Source organism: Vulpes vulpes, chromosome 4 (genome assembly GCF_048418805.1).
Source record: "Vulpes vulpes isolate BD-2025 chromosome 4, VulVul3, whole genome shotgun sequence".
Lineage (NCBI taxonomy): Eukaryota > Metazoa > Chordata > Mammalia > Carnivora > Canidae > Vulpes > Vulpes vulpes.
In genome coordinates this window covers 15,384,366-15,404,241 of record NC_132783.1, presented here as the reverse complement: position 1 = coordinate 15,404,241, position 19,876 = coordinate 15,384,366, and the positions used below count along the sequence as shown (strand labels likewise).

General features: G+C 36.3%; 1 protein-coding gene across 1 annotated transcript in view; it reads left to right on the top strand.

The window, feature by feature from the left end:
* The window catches only part of FAT4 (FAT atypical cadherin 4), a 172,898-nt gene extending 153,226 nt beyond the window's left edge, over positions 1-19,672 (top strand). Inside the window, exons 12-17 of the mRNA XM_072755291.1 lie at positions 3,731-3,816; positions 4,821-5,000; positions 7,459-7,583; positions 9,434-9,651; positions 14,060-14,321; positions 16,628-19,672. Coding sequence (XP_072611392.1) covers positions 3,731-3,816; positions 4,821-5,000; positions 7,459-7,583; positions 9,434-9,651; positions 14,060-14,321; positions 16,628-18,492 — 2,736 coding nt within the window. The 3' untranslated portion in view covers positions 18,493-19,672. The remainder of the gene's footprint in view (positions 1-3,730; positions 3,817-4,820; positions 5,001-7,458; positions 7,584-9,433; positions 9,652-14,059; positions 14,322-16,627) is intronic.
* Positions 19,673-19,876: the final 204 nt, after the last annotated feature.

The following is a 19,876-nucleotide window of genomic DNA, read 5'->3' as shown; positions in this document are numbered from 1 at the left end:
AAGATGACCAGATGATTACATCATTACCATCAAGGTTAGATGTTTGGATATTCAATAATCAGATATCTCCATATCCACTGTGATGAGCTCAGGTTCTACCAAGTTATTAGATACATTCTAATGAAATATATGTGAGAAAACAATAACAGTATTAATGAAAATTTATGAATCATTTTCATTATATGTTGTCTTCCATTTTCTTAAGAACTTGGTGTTAATATTCTGTAATTACAACTTTTTTCTAATATATTTAATTTATAAAATGTTTATGTAACAAAATTACCCCTAACATTCTGAAAATGAGATCAAAACAAGAATGACATTTAGTAACACTAATTAAAATTTAGAGCATCGATATTTGAAAAATCATTCATTTAAAAAAATCTACTTGAAAAGTACTCATTTGGAGTCTTGATTTGATAATAAGGTGGCTTTGTAAAAAAAAAATAGGTGGCTTTGTTTATTGAAAAGGGGTTGAGCAGAAAATAAACATTTAGTTTATAAATAGGCATAACATCTCCCTTTTGGTATTATTGGAAAGATTAATATAAATCATATCCAAAATCTTATATATTTGATATTAAGTAGGTGCTTGGTAAATGTTAGTCATCTTGAGTTTCCTACACTGCCCCCCCATTCAGCCTTTTAAGGTTAAAAGAAAATGTTTTACTTAATCTCAATAAAGTTTTAATTTTGAGTAGTGCCTAAAAAGTCACACTGACTTCGGTGAATCTTAATAGGGATATAACAAACAAAACTTGGAAATAATAATTTTTTAGATTGGTAATAAGTCAGTATGCTCATTTCTGCCTAAGATTTTTTTAAACCAGCTTGATACCAAACTAGTACGCTCAGGGAAGACCTCTAGGAAAATGCTGATTTAGAATATTCCAATTTTCCTGATTATCAATTTATCTCAGCATTATTGAACCCCACAGAATTAGAACAAACATGTGAATTTGGTACCCATATCACATATCAGACTCCATGAGCCATAATGATTTCCTAATACTGATAGGACCCTAATGGGGCATAGCAGGTAGCACCTCACCTCAACTCTCCAAGCAGATGCGAGATAAACATATCGCTAAGATACTGTCAACAGACTTTTATGTGGAATAGACGATTTTATCTGATAACCTCCCAGGTCCCTTTAAATTCCATGAACATTTGATTCTATGGAACTAGCTTTTGGGAGCAAGAGGGAGAGCAAAGAAAGAGGTACTGTGTGTATGCCAAAAGGGCTAGAGAAAAAATTCTTTCAGTTGATTTGTAATATGTGGCCATAGTCATCAAGTTTTAAATAATACCAAATGTGGAAAAAAATACCTTTGTCATTAGTACTTCAGTCAGAGGAAAAAAATGTCTTCCTATTTTAGAAAACATCCAAAATAAGGCCCCTACTGGATTTTGAATCTGTCATTTTCTGCAGTTCAAAGGGATTTTGTTAGAAACTGGCAAAATCATTAACTTCTCAGCTTTGAATCATTGAATAGACAGGATAGGAACATCTCAATTTACAGCAGTACTGGTAGAAAAATTCAACGGTAAGAGAAAGAGCATTTAACTCTGGAGATTAAATTGCACAAGCTGCTATTCAAATAAAACTTCCCCTCCACTATTCTTTGTGCTGTATCATGAAGCTTTGAGAAAATAAGAAAAACATATTAACTTTTAAGATTGACCGAAATATGAGGCCATTATGTAAGATGGGTTTTTTTTTTTCTCTCCTAGTTGAAGCATTCATAAATATCTATGTGATATTCTCTAGCTTGTGATAGCTTTAGGGGTCTCTAGAATGGAGGGATACTTTGCATAGTATCCAGAGAGAGATGTGTTAACACCTTGTGTTAGAAGTAAAGGGAATTGTGCTTATGTCAAATAGTCAACATAAGTGATACAAATTGTATCACAGAAACCCCTAATGCTTTTGAGAATGAATGTCACTCAATCATTATAGAACACTGAAAAAATTTACCTATTGAAAGAGTTAAGTGAGTTGGGCGTGAAATCTTGACATAGGATTGGAAGTGTAAATGTTTCCTAAAAATGTTAGTATTTATTATAATTTCCTTGAGAAGGTGGCCAAAAAAAGATTTACATGGCTCATAAGAAATTATTGTATGGCATTATAATCAGTTCTAATAATTAATTGGTAGCAATATTTTTGAATATTTTAGCCAGTAATATTTGATGCACAAAAACTATAAATAGACCCCATTCTTTATTTTTGAAATGTGTGATATTTAAGATAGACTTTTACGTATCTCCCATCCAACTATAAATTTTTATGGACAATCTCTAAAAATAATATACACTATTGATAAACATTGGATGTTAAGGAAATGAATCATTTCCTTATAATTCAGGAGGGCAGAAAACTTGATACCTTCACAAGTCAGGTGTAACGTGAGTCAACTCGTTTAACATCCCTGAGCCACTGCTGACATTTCCTTTGCTTTTGTTACAATGAACCTCAAATGGTAACCACTCTTATAAATTAATCCTTGCATAGTATTTATATTTTTATTATACAGTGGACAAAGTTGGACTAGCCCCATACTGTGCCATTCAAGCAAATTTAAGTAGGACCCTTTACTGTTGCCTTGGGAGAAACTACCTTAGTTCTCCTGTACTTCTGGATTTGGAGTTAGGCATCCTCCTGTGATTTACAGGCCATGTTCTGATATACTAACTATATTGTGAATATCATCCTTATCATTTCACCAACTAAAATTTGCCAAGTTTTGTTAATTGCAGAATTTTACTGCAGTTTGGGGAATGAAGGAGGGGCATCACAATAGCATTCAGAGCACAGGATAATTTGAATATGCAACAGGTGGGTCTTAAACCAGACCACAACCCTCTCTCGTGGCCATTACTCCATATATAGAACTCTGACTTCATATTCTTGGACCTCGTGACTATAATTTGACGACTCCATTTATTGATTAAATAGAGTATTCGTATGTTCCAGTAAACAGAAGAGTTTTGTCTTAGGGGTATGCATTCCTTGGAATGCAAAAACAGTTATAGTTAGCTGCGATTTAAATATTATTGGGTAGTTTCTACTGTATCGCAATAGACAATAATGCATTCTAATAATAAGATTCTTTTTTTTTTTTAAGTAAAGATTCTAATCCTAAGTGGAATGGGGCATCTAACTGACTTGTTTACTTTTGTTTACTTCTTTTCATTATCTCAAACTTTAGTACAGTATAATAATTTTCGTAGATTGCTGTGATACTATTTACACTATGCTCTGGAGATATTTTTGTAAATATGGCTAAAATATTATTGGAATAAGACTTCTGGAATCAGAAATCTAATGTATTTTTTCTTGTTAGAATAGGTGGATACTACCTTAAACATGTTTCTTGAGATTGTAACCCCAGGAAATGTCCCCGTATGTCCCATAAGCTTCTGGTATGATATTGTAAGAGACATTAGTGGCATTTATAATTTTTAATTTATAAAACAAGGGGGAGTGGAGAATATTTTTCAAAGTGTCTTCCCACCTCTTACATGTAATGATTTTGCAATTTTAGACATGTAAAATAGTGCCCAAATTTTGATATTATAATTGTATTATGTCACAATATACTAAGTCAAAATGTTATCACAATTTAAAATCATGTCCATGTAGAAACAAATACTGGGCAGTGTTGGCTGAAAAGAACAATAGGGACAGCAGAACCCAAGATCAGTGTTTCCCTCTCCTGCTTTATAGGCAGCTTCCTTAACTGTGGACTCTTGTTCTGAGAACCAAGAACCCGGGTATTGCACTGTCAGTAATGTGGCAGTTTCAGATGACTGGTGAGTAAAATTATGAGTTTGATCTTTATTATCTATTGACATTAAAAAGGAAATTATACAAGGGTGCCTGGGTAGTTCAGTGAACTGGGCGTCTGCCTTCTGATCTCAGCTCAGGTCTGGATCTCAGGGTCATGAGTTCGAGCCTTGTGTTAGGCTCCACACTGAGCATGGAGCTTATTTTTTTTAAAAAAGGAAATTATACATTTAAAGATAATTTTATTATGTTAAAGCGTTATGAAAGTTTATAATAGTCTATCCTCTCCAAAAGAATTTTCATGCTGTAAAATAAGAAATTAATAATTTCTGTACAGAATATGAAAAATGGTGTGAAATGAAGTAGCAGAGATGAGGATAAAGCTAGAGGAAGGAAAGAGTGACATAGCCTATTCTGGTTGAGATGATTCATGAAATCATTGCATGCGACCTGGGTCCTGCGAGGTTAGGCTAAGGACCCCACTCTTTAAATACTTCCTCTGAAAATTATATGCAACAATTATCCACAGATATTTTTTCAATGGCGCCTCAAGCTGAAAGAGCATTATGCCATCTAAAACATAAATGATTTTAATAGAAATAGCAACAGAGAAAAAGAACTATTGACACATCACCCATGACCTTAATTAAATTATTGGCATTACTATCCTCTTGTAGTGGAGAAAAAATATAAACTAACATTAATATTAGAGTTGTCACTATTTTTACTGCACTGTTTCTCCTTTCTGAGAGTATGCTTCCTCTTGCTAATTCAACATTGTTTTATACACCCCATTTGACTAACTGAAAATGTCATTTCCATAAGTTTTATTATTTTTCATACCTTGAAAACCTAATAATTCTGTAAAAATCTGTTAGAGGATATGCATCAATAGGTAATATTTTCCATTCAAATTTGCCACGCTATAACACATGCCAGAAAAAGTTATGTTCACTCTTTTTAAAACTAAACATTCTACTGAAATCTATCATGTTGGAACTAATATACTTATCTTTGCTTTCTTATGTAGGACTCTTGATGTTCAGCCAAATCGAGTCACAGTTGGAGGTATCAGATCGCTAGAACCGATCCTTCAGAGGAGAGGACATGTGGAAAGCCATGATTTTGTCGGGTGTATAATGGAATTTGCAGTCAATGGAAGGCCTCTGGAACCCAGCCAAGCTTTGGCAGCACAAGGCATCCTAGATCAGTATGGCAATTCTATTTTTTACTATTTGAAAGAAAAAATGCACAAAATTTACATAATTGAGCATCTAAAGATGAGATTCTTATGCCCAAAGCCCTAAAAGCATCAAATATGTTTACACTGCTTTGAATTATAAATATTTATTTATAGTTGCTAAATTTTGTTTGGCATAAAATGTGATATTTAGTTAGAAAGTTAACTCTTGTTTTCTGGAGTCTAAGAAAAATATATGTATGCACGTATGCTTGTATATACTTCACATTACCTTAAGAAGTTATTGGGAAGATTATAATGATTTAAGTAGGGTAAATCACACAGAAAAGAACCTGGCACATAATAATATATAAATGTCAGTGCTGATGCATGCAAAAAACTATTTGATATTAAATAGTTTTGCATACAACCTATATATTTTCAAAAACTCGATACATCTTTAACAACCAATAATTTGATTGACATAAAACATTTTATTTTCCTATTAGGTTCCCAGCATTGATTTAGGAATTGTGAAAATAACATTGAAGCTTGTTCCTCCACATTTGCCCATGCATGCATCCATCCTCTAGTATACCTTGTATCTCATTAATATGATTGAACTACTTTCATTCCCACAAAGACCAGTCCCTTTTTATGTAATAGATCCAATCCCCCAAAACCTTCTAAAAACACCTTTCCTGCTAACTCGTCAGTGTCTCTTTCCTCATTTCAATCCATGCTGTTATTTCCCCCATTTTTTTAAAAAAGACTTCATTCCATTTTTCTCCCTGGCTATCATATTCTCTCTTTTTGAAAAATTGTTCTATCTTTGTCAATGTGATCAATACCCTTTGCATTGCTAAAACAATGGTCAGTTTTCATCTTATTTGAACTTTGATATTCATCACTCCCTCCCACTAAAAATACTCTATTAGTTTGTCCACCAGCCCATGGTACACTCCCAGTTTTCTACTCTGACTCTTTTTTTTTTCTTTTTTTTTTCTGACTCTTTTTCTCATATGCTTGACCTCTTCTCTTGTATATCTATATTTATTATTTAAACCAGGTGTTAATTGTTTAAACCATGTGTTATAGTCCTTGGTTTTAAGTACTGTGTCTAAAACTGGTGACTCTCAAATGGTTATCTTCTACTTGGCCTCTTCTCTGAACTTTAGACCCTGATACCCCACCGCCTACTCAATGTCTCACCTGTCTTTCTGACAAATATCTCATACTGAAGTTTATTTTATTTTATTTTTTAAAATATTTTATGTATTCATTTATGAGAGACACACAGAGAGAGAGAGAGAGAGAGAGAGAGGCAGAGACATAGGCAGAGGGAGAAGCAGGCTCCCTGCAGGGAGCCGATGCAGGACTAGATCCCCAGACCTGGGACCACGCCCTGAGCCAAAGGCAGATGCTCAACCGCTGAGCCACCCAAGCGCCCCACAGACTGAAGTTTAAAGTGGAACCTCTGGTCTTCCTTCTTGACTCCTTCCAACTCTACTTCTTCCACAGTTTTCCCTATCTTAGATACTGAGAACTCAAGCCACCCACCTGTTCAGTCAACACATTGACTCCTTTGACCCCTCTCTTTCTGACATACCTCACATCCAATCCACCAGCGACCAGAATGACAGTGAAAAACAGATGTCAGTTCTAACTTTAACTCAGAAGGCCTTCATGATATAGCCTTTCTCTTAATTTTGTCACCATATTTCCATATACTTCTTTTTCTTGTTCACTCTGCTTCAACTGCATTGGGACCCTATAGGTACACTTATACTTCAAGATTTTACTCGCTGTTTCCTCTGCCTGGAATGATCTTCTACCACATATGCTTTGCTCTCTCAATTTGTTTAGGTCTTTCCAAAGATGGGTCCTTCACTGATGAATCTAGAGGACCAGCAACACCGTCCCCTCCCCCCAAAAGCTCCCGATACTCTTTTGTCTATCTTAATTTTCCTGTAGAACTTTTTTCATTCTAACATCCTACTCGTTTACCTAATTTTTGTTTTCTTTTGTTTTTTGACTGCCTCCTCCACAGGAAAAAGAAATACTTCATGAACATATGGATTTTTTCATCACTTTACCCTCATGCTTAGAATAGTATACTTATAATTGGCATATAGTAAGCATTCAGTAAGCATCAGTTGAATGAGTTGTCTGAGGGAGGAGATGTCATATTAACCAAAGATGTCCTGCTCAAATAAGAATTAATTTCAAGAGGAAATTATCACCTCTTTTTCTGTGTTGTGCAAGATGTCATTTTGTTTAATTTTCTCCTTTACGAAAGAGGCAGGACATGTGTCACAGGACAGCTCCCTAATTCAATTAGGTGCTCCAGATGTAGTTGTAACTTGAGTTTCAAAGAAGTGAGTGCATGAAACTAAGCAAGCTAATAAAACTTTACATCTAATTTAAACAAATTCCCCCCCACACTTTATTTTGTGCCTTATGAGTCTTCGTTGTGATTTCATTTTAGATGTCCTAGACTAGAAGGTGCTTGTACTCATAGTCCCTGCCAACATGGAGGCACATGTACGGACTACTGGTCATGGCAGCAGTGTCATTGCAAAGAAGGACTAACTGGGAAATACTGTGAAAAATGTATGCAAGCTGTTTTATCTTCCACTGGAAATTATAATAATCATGAAAAGTATAAATATATGCACTCAAATATATAATTGTATTCAAGAATTGTTTTCTTTCTAAATGTTGAAAATGTTAAATGGTAATAATTGGTAAAATATAGTGACATTTTCTACTTGTTTCTTTTTTTTTTAACTTGAAGAAGAGTGGTATTCTTTTAGACTTACTGAATTTTTAAACCATTTTCTTATTGATTTAGTAAAAGTAATTTATAGGAATATTAGATGATTTACAAGGTTGAGGGCTATACCACATTTTGGCTTAATATTATCTGCCTTTAGGGGAAATTTATCCAGTAAATATTTTGTATGTGGTAGAGAAGTATAAATACTAAATGACTGAAAACTGAGTTCAAACATCATATAATGGCAGTATGACCTATTATAATTAAGGGTGATACTTGAATTTTATTTTTTTTGAAGAATTTATTCATTTATTTTGAGAGAGAGAGAGAGAGAGAGAAGGGAGGGGGAGAGGCAGAGGTAGAGAGAGAATCTCAAGCAGATTCCTATTAAGCACAGAGCCCATCGCAGAACTTGATCTCATGACTCTAAGGTCATGACCTGAGCCGAAATCAAGAATTGGATGCTCAACCGACTAAGCCACCCAGATGCTCCAGTCCTTGAATTTTAATAGACAATTATTGGAATTGGTTTTGAGTCTTTTTAAATATTTTTATTTGTTATTTGCTTTTAAATGCTAATACTATATTTAATAAGACGTTAGTGATGTTCAAGCCATCATTAGAACATGGCATTCTCTAATTGTAAGCTGGGCATCCCACTAACACTAATGGTTTCGTCTATAAAATTTGCTTTATTTTCAAATATGTGATTACTACTTAAATCATTGCCATTATTTGACCACTTCTTAAGAAGTTTTGATTGTATTAAAGTATGAGAATGAATAGAACATCATGATCACATTAAGGATATAGTGTAAACCAAAAAATCTTACTGGCAGAAGATATAATTATGTTTAAGTTTTAGGACAAAATCAAAACATAAAAAAATTTGGTGTCAATATTTTTCTGTAGTAGTGAGTATTTGGTAAGTAGGAACCCAATTACATCTGGAATATGAAATGGGTCATTGGCTTGAGAAATGCCGAGGTCCTTTTTTTAAATTGAGATATAGCTCACATATTATAAAATTTACCTTTATAAAGTATACTATTCAATGCCGAGGCCCTTTTGAGTTCAGTTGCTTTATGTCCTTTCTTTAGCTATATTCACCGTCACTAAAACTTCTAAAGTTCAGTAGTGTGAACATTTTATCACATTATGATGAATTACAATTATACATGACAATTACATATAATGATAAATTAAATTCTACATGATCATATGATTATTACTACCAATAGTTACTAAAATATAAAAATTCATGCACATCTTTGTCCGAATTTGTAATGTGCTAGAAGCTTAAGATTATAAATCACTTAACTATGAAAATGTACATTCATTCATGAATATTGGAAACAGTAAAACTTATTATAAACACATTTTTCAATACCGTATTTTTAACAGGTGGTATCTCTATAGGCATTCAGGATTTATATCATATATCAAATATATTAACGAATATTTCCCAAATGATTAATGCTTATGAATTGGACTTAATCATTTGAAATTAACTTATGCAATATTTCACAAGTGGAAATAATTTTTTTCAAGAGGAGGATTGGGGAACATTGATTCCAAAAACCTGATATTTTGTTATCCTTTTTTATAATTCTTGTCACTTCTAAAAACTTTTTAAGAAGCCTAATGGATGCATTCATTTTTCTCTTTCTTCATTGGCTTTCAGCTATTACTCCTGACACTGCCTTATCATTAGAAGGCAAAGGGCGCTTGGATTACCACATGAGTCAGAATGAGAAGCGGGAATATTTGTTAAAACAGAGCATACGAGGTGCCATGTTGGAGCCTTTTGGTGTGAACAGTCTGGAAATAAAATTCAGAACAAGAAGCGAGAATGGCATTTTAATCCATATCCAAGAAAGCAGCAATTACACTACTGTGAAGGTAAGATAAAAGCTAATGGTGACTTCATTTGATTAGACCGCCTGCTGTGTCATGGTTTAAATCACTTCGCCCATAATTTCTGTCCTTTTCTTTACAACCCATTAGAGTTCCGACTAATGCTGGGCACTATTCCAATATCATCTATCTTAACTATTCCCCAGGCATTGGCCAGAGTAACAAAGATCTGAATGGTTTGGTTTCTAAACACTTTTGTCTTGGTTTAGAGTAAAGACCACTGCTAGGTAGGCCAGCACAGAAAGAATTTGTTGCAATCTATTTTGTCAAATAAAAATTTATATTGCTTTTATTTCTCTACTTTTAAACAAACTAACACAAAAAGATGTGTCTAAAATTTAAAAAAAAATTCTCCAAAAATTACTCCAAACATCGATATGTCTATATTAATTGGTGAGATTAGAATAAGGAAAAACATTTTTAAATTATCTGGCTTCATACTGGAACATACAGCCAATTCACTAATTTCACAGGGGTTAGCCTGTGAAATTAAGTATCTTTGGAATTAACTGTAAGTTAAATTACAGCTGAGTCTAAATAAATTATTTTTAAATATTCTTTTCATGAGAACAATGTATCAATTTATCACAAGGCTTTTACATAATATTTTAACTCTAAATGAGATGCTAAACTGGTGAATAATTTCCTTACCTATGAATTTTCCTTCAGCTCTTAGTTTTCTGAATTTCTAAGACTTAAGTCTGCTTTCTTTCCCACAAAAAAGACCTCATCTTTTAAATTATCAGTTTCTTTTAGTTTAGTTATCTTGGCTCATTTCTATTAATATCACTTTGATATTATAATTCTACCCATAATTTTCATATGAATTTTGGTAAATTCTGAGGGATATAAACCCAGATTTCATGTATTATTTGCACCTATAAATTAGTATTTTAAAAATTACTAAAAGCTGAGTTCATGAAGACAAACAGCCCTGCACATACAAAATCACTCGGTTTAATTCACATATAATACTAAAAATAAAAATGGACATTCACTTCTCAAGTTCAGCCTCTTTATTCATAAAATTTCTCTGCATCTAAGTCAACTCTGGTTGTTATGTCACAGGCACAAATCTTTAATAAGCACTATGAAAAAATCTTCCCCAAATTCCCACAATCATCCTAGCTCGGTCATTCTCAACTGGGGTTGATGTTTACCCCTCCCTCGTCCCCCGACCCAGGGGACATTTGGCAATTTTTTTTTTACTTGATGAAATATTTTATTAAAATGCTAAAACTTTTTTTTTCTTCTTTTTCAATCTGGAGGCATTTCTTATTGTCTCAGTGAGGAAAGGGGGTGGTTATTAGTATCTAGTAGGTAGAGGTCAGGCATATCACTAAATATCCTACATTGCACAATACTGCACCTCACCACAAAGAATTACCTAGTCCAAAATGTCAAGAGTATTGAGGTTGAAAAACCCCACTCTAATCCAGTATGGAGAACATCTTCAGGTTATAACTCTACCTCCATTATTGAAACAAAGAGCCCAGTTCAGAATTAATAAAGCTACTGCAAAACAAAGCACATATGTCACTATATTATGTTATTATTTGATGTTTATAATTTTTACTAGAAAGTTTATCAGAACCAAAGAAAGTAATGAAGTACAGAAAGAAGTAAACCTTCACGGCTACAAGAAACCCTTTTTGTATGCGTTGAGAGGCTTTGACATTGAGGTCTGTGCATTATCTGTTAAGCTGCTTCCAAGTCCTCATGCCATTTAAATGACATATGAAATATTTCTGTACATTATCTCGTTAAGCCAAGAGATACAAAATACAATGTGGTTGAAGAAATCAGAGACTGAATTTTTTTTTTCTTCTTAAGGAAGAAGCTTGAATGTCAGGATCCATTTTTGTCACCATAAAATCTTTCATTTCCAACAGGACAGCAGCATGCAACTTCTCCAGATTTTCTTATTTTGGTAGCAAGCACTTAGAAAGAGATTTTTTTTTTCCTGAAGGAAAAGTAAATGCTAATGAATAAAAATAATGACTAATGCAGACCAAAATGCACATTTCTTTTGTATGAATATTTTGAAAAGCAGCTTTTTAGAGATTAAGGGGCTTGGCAGGTAAAATAAGTAGATTAAAAAAACAGTGAATAAGGAGAACAAAATAGACAGGAAGAGAATGGCTGTTGTAAGTAAGCAGGCAAGTTTTTTGGATGACAGGAATACGATCTACTTCCACAGGCTAGGAAGCTAGTCAGAAGGGACTGTTACTTTTCATTTAGCTTATCATTGACTAAGGCCCCTGGTTTTCCTCTTTCTTTCTTCTGGCTCACTTTCTGACAGCATCTTTCTCTCGTTCTTTTTCTTTCTTTCTTTCTTTCTTTCTTTCTTTCTTTCTTTCTTTCTTCTTTCTTTCTTTCTTCTTTCTTTCTTTCTTTCTTTCTTTCTTTCTTTCTTTCTTTCTTTCTTCATTCTTTGCACCAAGCCATCTTTCCCTTTTCCCTCTCTCTTACACACACAAAGGCAGCTAGATGATATATTTGAAAATAAAAAAGACAATTGAGTAAATGGGCTTTCAAGTGGTTTGAGGGGAGAGTGGCAAGAGTGGGTAGCAATAGCAATGTGAGGAGAAAAGAGAATGTGGAGAATAGATAGGGTCTGTTAAGATAAAAAAGAAATTAGGTAGAGATAATTTTAGACAGAAAAACAGAAGGAAGCACCCTTGTGTCTAATTGTATTGATGGTATAAAGTGTTTCACAAATCTCCTTTCTTTCAGGGCATGTTGTAGATCTCCATATTTGGAGTTTTGTGATCATGTCAGATGATGGGCTTTATTTCTGTTCCAAATCAATTCTATTGTCTTGGCATATAGTTTTTTTTTTTGTTTGTTTTTTTCTGTTGAGTGAGGCTAAGTGCATTCTACAGAGTTGGTATGAGGGATTCCGAGCTCTAGATTAAAAAGTAATTAAATAAATAAATATATGGGTAAATAAAACTAAGCAAAAAAACTGCATTAAAATGAGCATGATGTTTTCAAAGTTAGGAAGGATACAAGAGTCACGTAGAGTATTACTAGGGAGAAGCAAAACATTAGAAATGTTACAATGGGAACTTGTGTTCTCATTCACCAAACCCCATGGTGTATTCTAAAGACTCTCTTAGAACTGATCAAATAAAAGGATGCCAGGGACTGATCAGGTAGGAGGGAAACGCAAAGCTGGGAAAAGGCTCTTCCCATGGCTTCTTTCCAGAAGGACTCTGGCTCTAACCAAAGAGGGGTTGCTGTTTTTACTGTATATTTCATGAGATCTTGCCCATTTGATGAAATGTTATTGTCATTTAACCACAACTTTCTTTTCTTTTCCCATCTGAGTTTGGTACTGAAATATATTATTATCTAGAGAGACTGTTTTAATAAAATATTACAATATGAATAACGTATGTAAATGTGTTAGGCATATTTTCCACAAAGCAAAATTGAACTGATTTTTAGTTCTACCAGATGTGTTTGTTGCATGTAGAAATAGCATTTGATCTGAGTGACAAAATAACTGATCCATCCTTTCATCCCTGTCATTCGATACACAGTGCCATTTCATCCCCCAGCCCAGGCACCGGCTCTGTCTGGCAGCATGAGGGGATTATGCTCTCTGAACCAAATGTTCATCTTGCCTCATAAATTATTTCATTTTCTTAAGTACTTAGAATACTGGAAACTTGGTAGCTGGAAACTGGAGCAGGAGCATCCTGTTACCCAATGTTCTACTGGGCAAAGTAAAAGAAACTAAATACCCCTTAGATAAATTATAAAAGGCAGCCAAAGTGAAGACTTGCCCAGACACCTCATTATTAAGAATTCACTCATTGTTCATCATAGTTTTCATCTCAATAAATGATATAAACAATAGGTATGCTTTCTACTAAATTTCCAGCGCTGTACAGATAAGCCAATTTCTTTTTTCTATTTTTCCCACTCTGCTTCATTTTTACCTAAGCATTGATGTTTCTTTTTGCAAGTACTTTTAACATTTTTTTTGACTATGCTGGACCATTTACTAAACTGACATTTTTTTTTTTTTTACACTTACCATTGTGATTAAATGGTAATTATAAAAAGGTGTACTTTACTTATCGTAAAATGGGTTTTCACTCCATTATTATCTCAATTTTGTTCCGGAAAATAATTGTATGCGTCTTGAAAAATTACATATGAATATAATACACCTTGAAAACTATTGAAACCATTGAATGTGAAAGTATATGTCACCTAAATTTGTAGAAGCAGGCTGGGTAAGTATACTCTGGTATAGCCAGAGTCCTCAGCTAGTCTATTGGCTTTAAATTGATCAATATTTGAAGGTTTCATTTCATTTTTATTCTATTTTTTTCAATCACATAATTTAATTGTACACTATTTTTAATACATTTTACAGATTAAAAATGGCAAAGTCCATTTTACATCGGATGCAGGAATTGCTGGGAAAGTGGAGAGAAATATTCCTGAAGTGTATGTTGCAGATGGCCACTGGCATACTTTTCTAATTGGAAAAAATGGAACAGCCACAGTGCTGTCCATAGACAGACTATATAACAGAGATATCATCCACCCTACCCAGGATTTTGGTGGCCTCGATGTGCTCACTATATCTCTTGGAGGAATTCCACCTAACCAAGCTCATCGAGATTCTCAAACAGGTAATTGCTTGTGTTGAGCAAAGAAAAGGTAAGATTGTTCCTATAAAAGTAGCTGGACTTCTGATCATCATACCTATCTTTAGAAAGTCTATAACAAATTATTGGCCGTCACTTACTTTAACCATTTGCATTTGTTCTACCAAGTTCATAATTCGGCCACGGCACTTCCCTCATACACCGAATATTTTTTAATCCATTCATTCACTTATTCATTTGTTCATTCACGTGACAGATTTTTGCTGAGCTCCTCCTTGGCACTGGGAGTAAAATGGTGGACTAAAGAAATGGCTACTCTCCTCATATGACACATGGCCAAGTAGGGAAGATAAACATCAATGAAACTGTCACATGCGTAACTATGTTATTATAGACCTTGATAAATGATGTGAAGAAGGAATATAGAATTCTGTGAGACTTTAAAAAGGGAGAAAGGGAAACTTCCCTGAGAAATTGACATTGGTACTTCAGTCGGAATTATGAAAATGAAGATGGGAGAGTATGAAAGCTTAATTTATATTGATAGGAACTGAACAAAAAGTAGATTAAGTTAAGATCACAGAACCTGGCCTACTGGCATACTAGAGATTGATGTCACGGGTCAAGGATGAAGTTGGAGAATGAAGCAGGGCCTTCTAGACCATGTTGCATTTTTGGTCTTACTCTCAGGACAATGGGAAGTCACTAAAAATGTATTTTAGGAACATCGAGATTAGATATGCAGTGATATTAAGTACCTTTCAGGTTACATGGAGAATGCATTGGAAGAGGACAGGAATTGCATAAATTGGCTGGGATGATACTGCTGTGATCTAGGCAAGGTATTCTGTGAGTTTTAACTAGTGTGGTGGCAGAGGAGTTAGGAAGAAGTGGATAAGGAAGAAATACCTTAGGAATTAAAATAAACCAAACTGTTGATGATTTTGTTGAAATTCAGGAAGGTTTCTGACTTGTCAACTAGGAGATGGGCAATGCCAATGAAAGAGGAAACTGCAGAGCAGTGCAGAAAGAAGGTGTCTGTAGAAAATATCAAGATGGTGGTTTGGGACATCTGGGGCTTGGAACACCTCTGTGAAAAATTTTTGGATAGATAGACTATAATCGGGAGTGGAAACCATCTGGAAATACATATTAGGAGCTAGCCAAGTCAAGCAAGTAACTGAGGTACTAGGCATGGATGTGATGACCTAACATGAGGGTGTAAAGTAAAAAGAAAGCCTAGAGCCTTAGCTTAAGCAACTCTAGGAGCCAGTGGTTGTTTAGAGGAAAATGGAACATAAAAGGGACTAAGTCATAGAAAGAAAATCTGGAGAGCAGGAACAAAAGCAGATGTTACAGAAGCTCATGGAAAAAGAGTGTATCAGGGATGGAAATATCACTACAGTGGAAGGATACCAGGAAAATTGAAAAAGGCGGAGAGAGTAATAGACTTGAGTCATGAAAGCAAAAGTTCAGGTCATCATTTATTCTTATAAACTTAGCTTATTTTAGAATACGGATGATAGTCCATTTGGCTGTTTTAAGAACCAAACCATGTAAATCATACTCTTTTGTTAGCGTTAAAATAGATTCTTGGGCTCTGGGACAGGCACATTAGCTATACTAACATATTCAAGTCCAACAAAGAGTCTCTCAACTTTGAAACAATAATAATAGTTATTACCCCCTAAGGAGCCATTTTCGATTTTTTTTTCTCCCTAAATTTTGCCATTCCCACCTCACGATATGTTTACGCCATCATCATACTCGGCATCCGCCCTCTAGAGGACCCCAAAGCTTGTCATAGCTTTTTCTTTTGCTCTCCAGGAGCCTAGGGGTCAACTCCTTGGGAGCAATATCACTTCCACAGAGAATGCATGATCTGATGATTGACTAAAGCTATTAGCCTATTCTTTGTTGTTGTTGTTCATTTCGTTGTTGTTCTTTGTAAGTGTTTTTTTTTTTTAACAAATTCTATTTCTGTGTATGCAATTCTTGGTATGTGGACTATAAAAGTAAGACAAGTAAGGTAATTAAATAAATAGAAAAAGAGGGAGAGAAAGAAAAGCCAGCCTGCCTGAGTCATTCGTAAAGCTTCAGAAAGAGCTCCATCGGAGCAATCCTCTCCATACGTATGGTCATCATGGAAATCTTACACATCGTAGGTTACGTTGTAAGATGCACAGAGGTACCGTCTTTGGACTGGGCGATGGCTCTGAGACTGTGGTTTCCAAACTCTCATGACATGCTGGTCATGAGAGTCTGCTAGTGCCGGGTTGCAAGTCTCAGTTGTCTCTAAAATGCCTCGCTGCTCCTTCTGCCCGCTGCAGGTTTTGATGGCTGCATCGCTTCTATGCTGTATGGTGGAGAAAGTCTTCCCTTCAGTGGGAAGCATAGCTTGGCCTCCATCTCCAAGACGGATCCCTCCGTGAAGATTGGCTGCCGTGGCCCGAACATCTGTGCCAGCAACCCCTGCTGGGGTGACTTACTGTGCATTAATCAGTGGTATGCCTACAAGTGCGTTCCTCCTGGAGACTGTGCCTCCCACCCGTGCCAGAACGGTGGCAGCTGCGAGCCAGGCCTGCACGCTGGCTTCACGTGTAGCTGCCCGGAGTCCCACACTGGGAGGACGTGTGAGACGGTGGTGGCCTGTCTTGGTGTCCTCTGTCCTCAGGGGAGAGTGTGCAAGGCTGGGAGTCCTGGTGGGCACGTCTGTGTTCTGAGTCAGGGTCCCGAAGAGATCTCCCTGCCTTTGTGGGCTGTGCCTGCCATCGTGGGCAGCTGCGCCACGGTCCTGGCCCTCCTGGTCCTGAGCCTGATTCTGTGCAACCAGTGCAGGGGCAAGAAGACCAAAAACCCCAAAGAGGAGAAGAAGCCGAAGGAGAAGAAGAAGAAAGGAAGTGAGAACGTGGCTTTCGATGACCCGGACAACATCCCCCCCTACGGGGATGACATGACAGTGAGGAAGCAGCCTGAGGGGAACCCTAAACCGGATATCATCGAGCGGGAAAATCCCTACCTCATCTACGATGAGACTGATATTCCCCACAGCTCAGAAACCATCCCCAGTGCCCCCCTGGCTTCCCCGGAGCAAGAGATAGAGCACTACGACATCGACAACGCCAGCAGCATCGCCCCCTCGGACGCAGACATCATCCAGCACTACAAGCAGTTCCGCAGCCACACCCCCAAGTTCTCCATCCAGAGGCACAGTCCCCTGGGCTTTGCGAGGCAATCCCCCATGCCCTTAGGAGCGAGCAGTTTGACTTACCAGCCTTCATACAGTCAGGGTTTGAGAACCAGCTCCCTGAGCCACTCCGCTGGCCCTACTCCCAACCCGCTGTCTCGCCACAGCCCGGCCCCATTCTCGAAGTCCTCTACGTTCTATAGGAACAGCCCAGCCAGGGAATTGCATCTACCTATAAGAGATGGAAATACTTTGGAAATGCATGGTGATGCCTGCCAACCTGGCATTTTCAACTATGCCACGAGGCTGGGAAGGAGAAGTAAGAGTCCTCAGGCCATGACCTCTCATGGTTCGAGACCGGGGAGTCGCTTAAAGCAGCCAATTGGGCAGATCCCTCTGGAATCTTCTCCTCCGGTGGGACTGTCGATCGAAGAGGTGGAGAGGCTGAACACCCCTCGCCCCAGAAACCCAAGTATCTGCAGCGCAGATCATGGAAGGTCTTCTTCAGAAGAGGACTGCAGAAGGCCATTGTCCAGAACAAGGAACCCCGCGGATGGCATCCCAGCTCCAGAATCTTCTTCTGATAGTGACTCACATGAGTCTTTCACTTGCTCAGAGATGGAATATGACAGGGAAAAGCCGATGGTATATACTTCCAGGATGCCCAAATTGTCTCAAGTCAATGAATCTGATGCAGATGACGAAGATAATTATGGCGCCAGACTGAAGCCTAGAAGATACCATGGCCGAAGGGCTGAGGGAGGACCTGTGGGCACACAGGCAGCAGCACCGGGGGGTGCTGACAACACACTGCCCTTGAAGCTTGGGCAGCAAGCAGGGAATTTCAACTGGGACAACCTTTTGAACTGGGGTCCTGGCTTTGGCCATTATGTAGATGTTTTTAAAGATTTGGCATCTCTCCCAGAAAAAGCAGCAGCAAATGAAGAAGGCAAGAGTGGGACGACGAAGCCGGTCCCCAAAGATGGGGAAGCAGAGCAGTATGTGTGAACTTTATGTACTGGCATTATATGCGTAGAAAACAAGGGACACTCAGACCATTTTAAGGTTGCCGACTAGGGTGGGTTCCATTTGCAAAACAGGCCAGTATGGACTGGTGTTGGAGGGAAACTTTAAAAAATAATAACCACAATGCTGCTGAAACAGACTCAACACAAGTCTTTAATTTAAATATGCTTGGTTGAATTTATTTTCCTGCATGCTTCGTATTTTGTAACTAGTTATGTGGCATGCAGCGTTTGGAAAGTTTTTTTCTTATTTACCAATGTTTGATTTGTGATTTTTTAAAAATTAATACCGTTGCCATTGCAGAAACGAATTTGTGCTTTCACAGTGGGGTATGTGTATCGTTTCCATTGTATTATCAGTGTTGTTTTGCATCGCCAGATCCTTGAGGTTTAACCAGCCCTTGTAAAGTGTAGAAAGAGCCCTCCTATCCTTGAACGAAAGACTAAGTATTAACACTTTTCAGAATTATAGATTACATATTTGATGTTGCTCAGAAATGTCTGATATTTGAGTAAGTTTTACATGACAGTGGGTACTAAAGTTAAGTCATTTTGTTCAGCACTTTAGAACTTTCCTACAAAATTGTGTTAAAACTTCTGATTGTTTTTTTTTTTTTTTCTTTTTGTAAACCATTGAGGTCTTCTGACCTTCATCAGGCTTCCACTAGGAACAAAATGACTGCATATTATTCTTAGAACACTGCTACCTTCCTACTGTGGAATGATGTTCTCAGCAGCGCTTCTCAGAGACACTTTTAGAAGTTATTTATTGAAAAATGTTCTATGCTTTTAAATTTTTAAAGAATCGACCTGAAGAAAGCCTATGATTGGACTTAGTTTTCAACTGTTTAACATTTACCCCAAGTACCCAGTTTTTATAATTTATATAAGGTCAAATTTCGACTCTTCTTTCTTTCTGCCATTTTGTAGATCATTTTTTTAATACCGTGTAAAAACTTTTTTTTACACCTAAGCTGTGTTTTTGATACTGATATTTTCCTATGCTGAAAAGTTTTCTTACTTTCAGGGAAGGTAAGAAAATACCTTTTTTACATTTGTTACTTATGTAACATTCATATTTTTCACATTTTGATATTTGTAACATACTGTATGCTTTCTACTTGTAAATGCCAACAATAGAATTAAAATATTTATTTAAAATACTTTGCATTCATAGTGTGATGTTAAATTTTCATCTCTCTATACTCTTCTACACCCAACGTGAATAATCTCTACTTGTCAATAGACAAGTTGAAATATGAATGGGCAACATCATTTTCTTTAAAAAACAAAAACAAAAACAAAAACAAAACCTGAGTGTGGATAATTGCCAGAACAGATATTTTAAGGTCACTAGTACATTCCTA